The sequence below is a fragment of the Oryzias melastigma genome, linkage group LG22 (genome assembly GCF_002922805.2).
Source record: "Oryzias melastigma strain HK-1 linkage group LG22, ASM292280v2, whole genome shotgun sequence".
Lineage (NCBI taxonomy): Eukaryota > Metazoa > Chordata > Actinopteri > Beloniformes > Adrianichthyidae > Oryzias > Oryzias melastigma.
In genome coordinates, this window is record NC_050533.1 from 23,578,953 (window position 1) to 23,593,028 (window position 14,076).

At 39.2% G+C, this 14,076-nt stretch overlaps 1 protein-coding gene across 2 annotated transcripts in view; it reads right to left on the reverse strand.

The window, feature by feature from the left end:
• Positions 1 to 11,850: 11,850 nt before the first annotated feature.
• The window catches only part of ppp2r5eb (protein phosphatase 2, regulatory subunit B', epsilon), a 52,474-nt gene continuing 50,248 nt past the window's right edge, over positions 11,851 to 14,076 (reverse strand). For both annotated transcript variants that reach the window (XM_024271371.2, XM_024271363.2), the window contains exon 14: positions 11,851 to 13,473. In XM_024271371.2, coding sequence (XP_024127139.1) covers positions 13,374 to 13,473 — 100 coding nt within the window. In that variant the 3' untranslated portion in view covers positions 11,851 to 13,373. The remainder of the gene's footprint in view (positions 13,474 to 14,076) is intronic.

Genomic DNA, 14,076 nt, shown 5'->3' on the forward strand with positions numbered 1-14,076 from the left:
ATTACTGACAAAGAGATCCCGCCTGGAACATTTATATGTGGAACGGTGGAGGAGGAGTCATCATGGTCTGGGCTGCTTTTTCCTTCAATGGAACAATGAATCTTCAGGTTGTCTTCATCGAACTGCAGCTGTCTGGAGATGTTACAGGAGGAATCCTTCATGACTGAGGATCTGTGAGGTGATGAAGGTTTATAACAGGACAATGTTCACAACACTCACCTGACAAAAGACTTTCTTCAGGAGGAGAACCTCACTCTACTGCAGCATCTGAACACCCTTCATTTAAATCTCATAGAAAACATTTGAGAACGGATGGTGAGAGAAGTTTACCAAAAAAACCATCAGATCCAGACGGTGGAAGACCTTCATGAAGTCATCATCAGAAACACTCATCGAGCATGGCAGAACAAATCTTTGAGGTGATCAATAAGAATGATGAAGCAACTTAGCGCTGGGTTGGGCTGGGTTGATCAAATCGATTAATTCATTTAAGCTTAATAGATCAATTAATGATTCATAAAATATAAATCAATTTAGCACATAAAGCTAAAGTCCGCTAGCTTGATGCTAACATTTAATGGAATTTCCCATAGGACGGCTAATGCTAACACTCGGTCGACTTAAACATAAATTTCTGACTAAATTAACATCTTTATAATTACTTTTTCAAACTCTTTAAAGGAAATATTTTTTAAAGTAACCATCTGTGGTCTAAAACATCTTTTTTTTCCCTCCTACTTTCTTCTTCATCTGGAATAATCTGCTCTAGTGTGATCTCCACCTAGTGGTCAAACTGAAACGTCCTCCAGGAGAAGCAGAACAATGTTTCCAATGTTAATGATCTGAACATTTTAGTTAGAACTTCTCCTTTTGAGAATCCATGGAACACTGGATGATATTAACAATTCTCTCAAATCATATAGTAGATTTTTAATGTATTTCTAAACCAATGTGTATAAATGTGTAAACTCAAAATTGATTTAAATTGAAGAATTATAAAAAAAAATCTTAATCAAATCGATCCAGACTCTTGTTAATCGAATCGATTCTATAAATTATAATCGATACCCAGCCCTATACTGACTGTCACATAACAGTGTGCTCTGGTCTTAAACTTTTGATCAGCTGATGAAAACCCCATTTCTGTTCAATTGTTGTTTTATTCAATTTTCTGCTTAAAATTTATGGCCTCTTGTTTCTTTTCGTCGTTTTACATTATGAAGCTCTGTAGAACTTCGTTAAAATCCATTAAAAATGCTAATTCATCCAATGTTCCGTCTTCCGTCATGCTCAGTCAGCATTCAGTGGATGAAGGACCCAAAAAATGATGTGCTACAGTCCCAGAGCTCACGTGAACACCTGAGCGGCTGTAATGGAAGCTGGATGTTTGCATCTCTGCTGCTCTTTAGGAGGAAAGCTGTGAATGTCACAGCTTAGACATGAAAGGCAGGAGCAGGACCACTCTGAAGCCTCATTTACAGGATAAAAGTAACGACCCACCCTCAAGCGATCAATGCATCGCCTGCCCAGTGGGGGGCCGGATCAGCCAAGTCTCTTTGCATTGATCTCTGAATAAACCCCCAACACAAACTACACATCTTCAGAAAGATCCCAGTAGACGTTGGTAGACTCTATTAGTGCTAAATTGATTATTAAAGAAGAAAAAGTGTTAGAGAAATACTGGAAATGCTGCGACATTCTTCAAGAGAGAACAGAAATAACAGAGCATGGGGGTGGGGGGCATGGTGCTAAGAGGGCTCATCCATCTAGTCAGGTCTCTGTTGTTCTGCCAGAAGTGTGTCAGGACCGTAGACTGTATATAGTAGAGCTGTGGATCATTGCTAAGGTCAGGAGGTCAAACTCAATCGCACAAGGGGTCACAATCCGAAACACACCTTTGACCTATCCAGGTCACGGACCGAACAGGAAAAACGTTTAATGAAAATTATAAAACTAAAACTTTAAAAGTGTAACTTTTTAACATAATTATAAACTAGATATATAGCATTACCTCCAATAGTGTGAATGCTGTAAGATGAATTGGGCCGCTGAAGAAATTAATAACTAAAAAGGCTGAAGCTGATAGTGGAAAACACTAAGTTGATAGCTGAAATCACTGAAACTAACAGCTGAAAAGGCTGATACTGATAGCCAGCTAAAATATTAACAAAATGCCAAATTAGACTAAAAAAAACTAAAAGAAAAAACAAGAAAAAGAAAAAAAATGTGAGTTGGCCAAAACAGCTAGGATGCAGTTGAAATAAATAGCTTAAGTTTGAAATAACCTAAAAAACTGGGGAGAAAAAAAAGCCTTAATTACCCAAAACAGCTAACATCCACAGCCAGAAGTATCGTGCTTGGGTGACTGTGTTGAGCCAAGTGTGACGTTAGGTAGTGTGTGTGTTATGATGTGCTATGGTTGTGTTTTTACGAATTGGACTGTGTCCTACTGTTTGGTATGGAAAAACTAGACTGGCCTGCACAGAAACCTGACCTCAAATGAATAAATGACCTTTGGAATGACGTGGAGCAAGAGTCTCCAACACATCACAGGGTCAAAGTCAAGGCCCGGGGGCCGGATCCGGCCCTCTGGGTAATTCTATCCGGCCCTCCAGATCATTTTATTATATTGTTATTAATGACCCGATGTTATCATGAGCTCATTTCTAACTTGTATCATTTTCACAAAATATATATTTTATGGAGAGTAAAATATTGAAATGTATTTAAGGTTTAAGTTGTTTTTCTCTGAAATAATATTTCTGCCTTTATATTACTCATAATTATGTTAAAAAGTTACAGTTTTAAAATTTTAAACATTGTCATTCTGCTAGCTTTTTTGACTATTTTGGCATTTACTATGATTTTTTAGGCTATTTTAGAGTTTAGCTGATATTTCAGCTTCATGCTAGCTGTTTTGCTTAACCTCTGTATTTCTATTTTAGATTTTTAGGCTAATTTGGCATTTAGCTAATATTTTAGCTGGCTATCAATTTCAGCGTCTTCAGTGGCCAAATTCAGCTTACAGCATTCACACTAACATTATCACAGGTAATGCTATATATCTAGTTCATAGTTATGTTAAAAAGTTACAGTTTTAAAGTTTTAAAAATGTACTTTTAGAGTGTTCAATAAATGTTTATCATGTTCGACCCGCGACCTAAGGTGTGTTTTGGATTTTGGACCCTTGTGTGATTGAAGTTCACACCCCTTTCTTATGAGCTCAAAAAGTTAATTTTTGCATGGTATAGGCCCTTTAATGTTAAATTAATTAAAACAAAAATTTAAAGTAACAAACCAGGTGCTAAAAAAGATGTTGTGTTTGTTCTTTTGTTTATGTCTCACTGCTTAAACAATTACATTTTGAGCAGTTTGTCTATTGTGAAACAGAAGTTAGTACACATAAATGAGTAAAACATTACCTTAAAAGTTATTACATAATGTTCACCACAGCAAAAGTCATGTTTCTGTAACGCATGACTTCAGTATGAGTTACTCCAACACTGGTCTTAATGAGGAACTTCATGCTTTGCTAGTTTACAGAGCTCCTCAAAACACCATCTGTCAGCTTTGGTTTTAGTTACATTTGATTAATAAAAAAACCAAAACATTTTACACAGACATTAATGTTTATCTGACCATAACGCTTCAGTGAATGGAGAGGCCATTGGCTTCAGGATTTTGACGTTTTCCAAATCTGACTGTCATGAAAACAAATGTTGCCTAAAAAGCTCTTTCTTCTCCTCCTTGATGGAAACACTGAGTTGAAAGGAGCCGTGTGAAGGCAAAAAGTGCTCCTGACTGGATTTGACAGTCTGCTCCTCAGCACGGTGCATTAGGAGGTGTTAAATATTTAAGCGCACTGCCTTGAAACGGCCAAAATGGAAGTTTGGAGTTCTCCGTGGATTTCAGATGTTCTTCCGGCTTCTTTGTTTCACAGCATCTATCCATTCAACCATCAGCTTTTCCTCCTTATTCAGTCCAGTTTGAAGGAGGAGCATCATAATCAAAGAGACGTACAGCTTTCTTCCATCTTCCTCAGGAGGAAGAGGAGGTGTTTCAGGATGCTCCAGTGAGAGCCGCTTCCCAATCAACAGCATCAATCCTCCCGGTCCACGACTGTACTGAGCCAGTGACACAAGCAAGTCTGACTTACAACGGCCTTTCCAGGCCAAGGAGAACGCTCTGTAATGTCAGACAGAGGAACTATCTCTTCCAAAATCACAAAAAGCAATGTGAACATGCCTCCAGGAGCTCTACTGACTGTAAAGGAGCAAAGACCCAGTGGAGTGAACCACGGTGAGACCAGAGCTCACATGGTTTCTGCTGGATCTGTCGTTCAGGATTCAAGATGTTCCTCTACAACAACCCACACTACCCAGGTAGGATGAAGAATCTAGTCCAGGGGTGCCAGAATACATTTTTTCCAAACAACCTGGCATTGAAGCTCCTTTGTGGATAAATACTCCTGATCCAGTAGTGACGTGCGGTGAGGTTCACGGCTGGTGAGGCTCTGACGTCAATAGTCAGATTTACAAACATATGAACCCTGCAGAGCAGCTTATTCACCGTTTGACTGACAACAGTTAAAGAGTGTTGTTTTAAATTTCATTTCACTATTTTTCTTCTGTTTACAAACTGTATCAGAGAAAGAAAAATCTCAAAGATTGTTATTATTATTGATTTACTTTTACGTATAAATTAAGTCTATGTGCTCCTTCTGAAGAAACATGAATGTTCTGTTTGTAGAAGTCTTCCTTTTCTTTCTTCATTGTTAAAAGTCTCTCTGTCTCAGTGGAGATCACTACATATCTAAACTAATTCTTAAGTTTAGGGGTTTAAAAACCGAAACCTCCATTTAGAAATTAATACTAAACAATATTAAAGAGTAACTGGACGGCTGCACTTGACTTGGTGTCTCTAATTCTCGGGCCCGATCCGAATTCTCCCCTTCTCCCTCTCCCTTAGCCCTCCTCCTTCGTTTATCCCGCCGTACTTGCTCCAAACGGAGGGTGATGAAAAAATATTGTTTAATATTTTGGACGTGATTTTCGTTCAATGACGTCATCAAAGTCACCGGTCAGCTAGCGTTAGCGCTGAGCTTCCAGCGCTTGAATAAACATAACAACCGCGGTTTTATAACTTTAAAAAGGTCACACTACAACATAAAGTTATTACTTACATTTAAATACAAACTTCTGTGGTTCAGAGCGCACCAAAGTGAAGAAAAGCGCTTCTTGTGAGTGACTGCGCGTCACTGTCCAGGTCATCAGCAGCAGTTAAGGCGGGGTTTCTGGAAAACCAGCAGGAGGGGGTTTGGATACCCCTGAACTCCAGGATCTTTGCATTTGGAACACTTCTACTGCCGACAACATCATCAGTCGCTAATCTCTGGATTTGCCACCTATATGGCACTGGCTTTTACCAGTCTGGCTGGAGTCCGGTAGTCTTCGGTCAGAATCAACAGATCCTCCTGTTCCCCTTCAGTCTGATGGTTTCTAAACCTCCCTCTACTCATGACAGATCCCAGCAATATCCTTTCCATATAGGTCACAATGAACCACTCTGGGTCCGACCCATCCCACATGACCCATTTGTTTCAGGGAAAATGGCTACCCTCATTCTGGATGCTTCACCCCTTCAGCAGTGCTAGGTGGTGGTTGAGTCAGGGCGTAGAGAGCAGGAGAGCGGTGGAGGGGAACACAGTGTTCCTTGTTGTTCCATCGTCTGTTCATCAGTCGTTTAACTGCAGAAAACAGCCAGAATGGATCTTAGCGTCCACAGCGGAGTTCTGAGATGTTCTGGCCGGCTTCCTGGTTCCTCAGTGTTTGCTCCTAATGAACAAGCGGAGCTCTGTCAGAGCATCTGCTGCGTTTGCCGAGCTTAATTATCATCTTCCAAATATGCAGCACAAGCACTGTGGAGCAGCAGGCAGTAAACACTGCTAATTAAACAGTTTGTTTGCAACTTTCTACTGTTTTCTCTGAAAATCTGATAAAACACACATAAATACTGACTAAAGACACACGTTTTAACATGTAAGACCATAATAACCCCCTCGATTCCTCTGTTTCTGACCATATATTCACGTGGGGTCGGTAACCTTTACCAGTAAAAGAGACATTTGTGCTGGTTTTCTACTGATCAAAACCTAGAAGGAGCCGCATTGTCTTACTTTAGCCTTTAAGAAATTTGGATTTACATTCATGACCTTGTTTTTTTAAATAATGAATATGAATTATGTCTATTTTTTGCCTGAAACAAAAGCAAAAATATAAAAAGAAACTTGCATCTTTTGAAATGTGATTATTTTTTTTGTTTTTACCTTAGTAGATGCCAAATTAGCCACAAAAAAGCTAGCTCGTTGCTTAAATACTAGCTAAACTTCAAAATTGCAGAAAATTCCTCTGTAAACTAAATTAGTCAAAAACATTACACCTGTTGCTAAAATAGAAGCTAAACTCTAAATTAGTCTAAAAACCTCAGTAGATAACAAATTAATAAAAAATGTTAGCATGTTGCTAAAATATTAGCTAAACAAAGTTTTTTTATTTATCGGTACTATAAAAGATGAAAACATATCCCATTAATATATTTAAAGGTTTGTTGCTAATCTACTTCAAATTTAGAAATTTCACTACTTCTTCAATTATTTCCCGTGGGGCATATTTTCCAATATTTCACAAACTATAAAGTTAATAAATATTGAAATTACAAGCAGTAATGTTCTGAAGAAGCTAAACGTTTAGATACCAAGATTGCTGAAATCACTGAGAGTGTGATAGAGTTTAAACATGTCGAAAAACATACGTAAAGGAGCAGGAGAATCACTACAGTGTGAATGCTTACTAAACAATCACACGAGAAATGCAAATTAAGTCATCCTTATTTTTAAAAATGACTATTATTTTATTTTTCTTCAGCCAGAGAGCCACAGAGATAAAAGAGCCACATGTGGATCTGGAGCTGCAGGTTGCAGACCCCTGATCTACACAGAGGTCTGGCTTCCCTTTACTTGCTGCAAAAAACAAACTCTGTCTCATGAGATCTGCATGGAAAAGAAAATTTGCATTTTCTGTTGGAACTTGTGCTTTGAACCAAGACTAAAGACCCAAAAACAGCAAATACAAAGAAAAGGTCTCATTTCAAATGTTTCCAACTTGTTTGCTTTGAATCCTGTGAGTATGTTCAGGTGCAGACATCATGACTAATCCAGGTAAATCTTCTCCTCTTTTAGTCCTTTACTGCTGCTTTTCAAGTGTTACAAAAATACAGTGATTGTTACAAGCGATTAATTGCAAGTCAAGTTCTGGATGTCCTGTTTCTTCTCAGAGACCGGCACACCTACAACCAGTATGCTGAGTGTTTCCTTGCAATCAAAGTATCTACTTCCACCTCTCCTCAACACTAAACCTAAACCAGGAGTCCCCATCCACGGCCCGCGGGCCGGATCAGGCCCACCTCCACATTTGGTCCGGCCCCCCGCACACTATCAGAAACGCCGATCGAGACCCACACAGAACGTGACTTTTTATTCCATCTTTCTGCAGTCTGAACTATGACGGGAGAGGATAGAATATTAATCACTACAGTGATTCACTTTTTCTTTATTTCTTTATTATTATTATTTTTCTTCCGTACGCTTTTTGGACGTCCAAAGCTCTTCAGGTCTCTCAGGTGTTAAAATGTTCAGCTAATATTTGAGCTCCATGCTGCTTTGGTTAATTTAGGCTTTTTTCAATTTTTTAGGCTAATTTGGAGCTTAGCTAATATTTTAGCTTTATGCTAGGTGTTTTGGATAAATTACACATATTACCATGTTTTTGGCTAATTTGGCATTTAGCTTATATTTCAGCTACATGCTAGCTGTTTTGGGTAATCTAGGCTTTTGTTTAGTTTTCAGTTTTCTAACCCTAACCGTTTTTTAGGCATTTTAAGCGTCTGATAGCATCATCAGGACCAACTGTTTTACACTCTTCAGCATCTTCCTGCCTTCATCCTTTCAGATCTTTGTCAGATCCTGCAGGACAACAGTCACCTCAGAAATTAAACATATTCTGAGGAAAGTTGTGTTTTTATCAGGAACAGATAAAAAAAACATGCTGGTTGAAAAAGATTAATCCATTCTGGTGCATCCATAGATCCATGAACGTCTTTGTTCTCTGGAATCTGGATCAGAACTGTACGGCTGGATAGCTCCGATATCACTCGCCATTTTCATTGAACAGATTTTTAAAAATTTGGCTAAAGCAGGAGTTGAAGGTTTCATGTTTAGCTTCATAGATGTGATGACCAACACGATCAGTCTCATTTCCTCCCTGAGCTGCACATCTCCAGTTCACCCAGGAGATTTGCTCACATGGGACAGTCATCCATGAGCCAGCAGGATGAAGAGGACTAATGAAGATGTGAAGAGTGGAGGAAAAGGCCACAGCAGATGAAACATCTGCAAAAAAAAAAGTGTGAAGATGGAAAACAGGAGAAAGGAAAGCATCCTCCTCTGTTGTGATAGGACAGAAGCAAAGAACTTTTAGAACTTCAAAGTAAGAATATTTGAAGAGAAGAAATGAAGCCAGACGCAGAAGTGAAAACATGGTTTGAACTTTTTGGTGAGAAGGAACAGCTTTTCATCAAGTTCCTACAGGATCCTTGATAGAAAATGAATGTTCTGCTACAGACTGAAGGCGTTCGCATCAATGATCAAATGAATTGTGTTCGAGGAACATTACGATCAAATCGTGTTCTCAGTTTTTACTTCTTCTCAAATATGTTGAAGGACACATTCACAGAAGAAGTCAGAACATTCTTCATCCTGGATTCTGTCTTCACCATGTGATCCAGTAGGATCCAAGAACACTCGATCCTCTGGAGATTTGCTCTCCACAGCCTCAGGACTGTGAGCAAAACTTGCCGTGAAGATTGGACTCAAAAACCTGCAAAGTTAAACAAAATGTTCCACTTTAGAATCTGTTTAATTCCTGGTGTCCCAGACGCGTGGAGACAGACTGAGAGGAGGAAGAGAAGCAGATTAACTGCCAAGAAGTTCTGATGAAGCTTCAACAGAGAAAAAGTTTACACAAAATGTTTAGAATAGACTCTTTTCACAGTGACGTCAGACAAAACGGAGACAGAGCCGAAAAAGAGTAAAGTTACTTCCTGTGTTCGCATTTGGAACGGCAAAGCTGACAGCTGAACACTGTTTGACACAGTTTTACCTAAATAATCAAAGGTAATCTTACCAATTTCAACAGAAAAATGTACAATATTTATTTCATGAATGTCCTGCTGAACTGTATTTTCATTTCCTCTCTTAGATCTTTCACAAATCTAAATACAAATTTGAAAAATTAACGGTAACGTTTTTGGCTAATTTGTTTTCTACTGGGGTTTTTAGGCTAATTCACAGTTAAGCAAATATTTTAGCAGCAGGCTAATGTTATTAACTAATTTAGTTTACTGAGTAATTTTAGGCTATTTTGGAGTTTAGCTAGTAATTAATAAACAAGCTAGCTTTTTAGGCTAATTTGGCATCTACTGAGGTCAAAGGTAAAACATAAAAAAAAATATATCACATTTTGAGAAATGGTTTTCTTTTTATATTTTTGCATTTGTTCTCACCAAAAAATAGACATAATTCATATTTATTAAAAAAAAAGAAGGTCATGAATGCAAATCCAAATTTCCTAAAGGCTAAAGTAAATTTATTCGGCTCCTTCTAGGTTTTGATCAGTAAAAAACAAGCCCAAATGGCTCCTTTACTGTTAAAGGTTACCGACCCCTGATTACAGTGGGAACTTTGTATTTGTGAGGACAGACTTTGTGGTCCAGACAAAATAAGTCTTTTTTTAATGGTTTGGATCTTAAGTATTAGTTTTTGAATTTTTACAGCAAGAGATTGAATCTTTAGTACATTCAATCATTCAGAAAGCACAGTCTGTGCTGAGCTCTGGTGGCAGATGTCGGTACTGCATCAGCATTCCTGTTAGGGTCACTGAAAGAGGTTCAGTTTAAGTGGGTCACCACTCACATCACAAGGCCACTTTCATCAGTAAAAGATTTGCATGGAGTTTATTTTTATATCAGTAAATTGAATAGGTTAATAAGGAAGAGTTCCCCAGCTAAAATGTTTGATTAAACCAGATTCAGTTCATGAAGAAACCTCAACAAAGCTGTGTTGTGACTCAGTGGCTTGGAGATGCTCATTTGTTTTTTATTTTTATTTTTTAATAGTGACGAGGCTCACAGAAGCATTTGTCGAGCTGCTTTTCTCCTTTAGAATCTACAGGAATTATCGTGTAAACGATTGAACAGTTTCAGTAAATCAAAGGACATAAACACTGGAGCTCCGGTGTTAAAGGGTTAATATAGATTGTACTTGTGACAGAAAAAATCCTGGGCCGGCCTCCATGCGGATACATCCACTTGCAGACAAATAGATCCATGAACATCTTTGTTTTGGAGGTGAATTTTGAACAAACTCCTGCCGCTCTGCAGAAACTATGCCTTAGAAAATGATGTTTTTTTTAATTATTGTTTTGGTTAAAAATGACAATCATAATTAAAACACCAGAGGAATGAAATCAAAAGATGATGTGTGGAGTCTTAAACCAGGCAGGGGGGCGAGTTTAGTACTCTTATTTTGAATCTGTTCTACTGAACTTTAAGCAATCATTGTCAGTTTTAGTTATCCGCTAAAGACCCAAGCTAATATTTGAGCTAACCTACACAACACATGTCAAAGTCACGGCCCGGGGGCCACATCCGGCCCTCCAGATCATTTCAGTTTATAGTTATTAATGGGCTGATGTTATCTTATACTTATTTCTAACTTGTATAATTTTGACAAAATATATTTTATGGAGAGTAAAACGTTGAAAGTTGTTCAAGTGTAAGTTGATTTATTCTGGAATAATATTCCTGCCTTTTTATTATTCAGAATTATGTTAAAAAGTCACAGTTTAAAAACAAAATTGGCATTCTGCAAGCTTTTTGGACTATTTTGGCATTTACCAATACTTTTTAAAGCTATTTTGGAGATTAGCTCATATTTCAGCTACATGCTAGCTGTTATGGGTAATTTAGGCTTTCTTTTGTTTTAGGCTGTTTAGGAATTAGGCTAATATTTACACTAGCTTATTTGGCTTATTTAGGTTTCTATTTTCTTTTTTAGGCTATTTTGAAGTTTAACTATTTTTTTTCAGCTACATGCTAGCCGTTTTGTTGAACTTTTTTTTAAGGCAAATTTGGCATTTATCTAATATGTTAGCTGGATATCAATTTCAGCATCTTCAGCAGCCAAATTCATCTTACAGCATTCACACTATCATTTTCACAGGTAATGCTATATATCTAGTTCATAATTATGTTAAAAAGTTATAGTTTTAAAGTTTTAAAAATGTAGTTTTAGAGTGTTCAATAAATGTTTATCCTGTTCAGCCTGCGACCTGAGGTGTGTTTTGGAGTTTGACTCCTTGTGAGATTGACTGACCCCTCTAATCTACATTGTCAGATTGACTACCATGCCAATATAAATCAAAATGTGATGTCCACACATAGAATGTCTGGTCTTAAGAGGTTAATTTCAGGAAAGATTAGAAGTCTCCACTCTGACAGGAAACCTACCCTCATCACCAAGCTTTCACTACCATGATTTAAATAAAGATATTACCCATGTAGGATATCTAAAATGTGCTGCTGTCAATCTGGTCATTTTACAAAAAACAAGAAAACTTTACCGAATTTCAGAATTATTACCAAAACTCAGAATGACTAGCAAACCACAAACCCGGTGCATGCAGTGCTGCTCAACCAGCAATGAAAGAAATTCCGCATCTGGGCTTTATCACAAAAACAGTTTAATTTAATATCTCTTTATTTTTTTAAAATAATTAAACATTTGTATTTCTCCAACCCTTTTATCTGTTTCCAGCTTTAAATCAGGTCATTTCTGGGCCATTCTGAAGCTTCTTTCATGTGTGGGGGGTGGGGGGGCACACCGCCTGCAACGTCAAAGCAAATTAAAAAAAAAAAAAAAGAAAGAAAATCTAACGTGACAAAATACTTCCTGTCCCTCTGAAACGCTCCCCCACCGAACCCCTCACTCCCGTCTCCCCATTAAAAAAACAAATATATTCAAATGTGAAAAAAGCTTTCCAAAAATATTCAAACTAGAAGAAAAAGATGAGTGAGACTAAAGAATAGGGGGGTGACTATCTTAAATATCAGGAAGTCTTGTTCCATAATACCTCTGAATATACTGATACTCCTCTCCTACGCAAAAACATGAGCTAAAGTACTACAAGATACAAGATTATCAGATTACTGCATTCAATACCAGAGTACAGGGTCCTGGAGTCAGCGCCCCCTGCAGGACAACGGAGTGGGGAGGGAGCAGAAGAGCGCTCCTGTCCGGAGGAGGAAGATTTGGCTCCTCTGAGGTTCTGTCAGAGTTTGAGGTGTTGTTACAGCGGGACGGCACCAGTGCCAGACTGTTACCAGTAACCCCGGCGAGGGAGGGGGGGCAGAAACAAAACAAAGAGGAAAAACAACAACAGACATGGAGGTGAGGAGTGTGTTTACATGCAGCCACTTAAGAACTTAACATTTCAGCTTCAAATTCAGCTGTATGTTCAAAAGTTCTGCTGTCCTTGGAAATCCCAGAATTCCGTTCACAGCTGTGGTGGGGGCCACATTTCTGAAGCTATGGGCCCAGGGGGCCGTTTCCACCCAAAGGGGATCTTCCAGGCACGGGCATGGAAGCACACTCAGACAGATACACTCCATTTGTTCAGACTGGAAACGTGAGGGGGGTCATCGGTGAGGGGGTGTGAGGGACACAGGAGGACCGAATGGGAGGGACACGGGGGGAGAGGTGAAGCAGGGACTGCAGTGAGGAGCATGAAGAGTCTACATGAAGCCATCTTCCGTCTGTGTTGGTCGCTGTTCTCCAGAGTTGGTTTTAAACACGCCAGCCGAATGTTTTTGAACCCCTCCCACACAAGTCATTTTCTCATTTTCTATTTTTTTCTCTTTTATTATTATTATTATTGTTGTCTTGTTTCTCCTTTTGCAATAATATCAGTTTAGGGAAGAAAGAAAATAATTATTTACAGTGCTGTTGAAATAATGAAAACAGATGTGATGAATCTACTGTAAAGTAAGTCGCACAAACACAAGAGAAAAAAAAAAACAAAAACAAACAAAAACATAAACAGTTAAGAAACCAGCGGGCGCAGTGAGGATCCGGAGGCGGCAGCCCGTCTCGGAGCTCTGCGCAGACATGGCTGATGTGGAGGGCAGGGGGGGCGGGTCAGGGCGGGGCAGCTGGATGTGGGAGGGAGGACTGGGCTGGGGGGGACACAACGCTGTCTCTGTTAAGTTGGGATGATCCCATCACTCCTAAGGCCCCGCTTCAGCTCCAGATCCTCCAGCTTCTTCCATAGCTCCTCGCGCTCCTTCTCCTTCTTCTTCTCCCTGGAACAGAACCGGAAGAAAATGTCACATTCAGCGTTCTTTTCTCTCAGCTTTTGTAGATTTGGTCTCCAGTAAATGTGATCAGAAACTCAATTCACGCGGCGAGGGTTCAAGTTTCAATTCTAAGTCAATGTACAGATCCGATCCGAGGCTCTGTAGCTCAATCTGGACCTCGAGCCAATCAGGGACTCTGCTTTGGTCACGTGATGTTTTCAGTGACTCCATCAGCGGGTAAAAAAAAAAAAGATTCAATATGGCGGCTCGATGCGAGGATTTTCATCCAGTAGACCACACGTGTCAAAATCAAGGCCCGGGGGCCGGATCTTTTTATTTTATTGTTATCAACGGGCCGATGTCGGCCCACGGTCGGGAAACGAAGCAAGAAAGGTTCAACACTGAAGAAAAATCCAGCCAAAAAGAGGACAGAACTTTGGGTTTGGATCTTGAGTCGGTAAAAGCGCTGGTGGGACACTTCCTGTTGTCATAAAACCTTTCCACCAATCACTGGGTTACATTGTGTGATGACAGAAGCTCCGCCCTCACGCGTCCATTCCATTTTTCAATGGACCTACGACCAACGCGGGTCTAGAAATGGTACCAGTC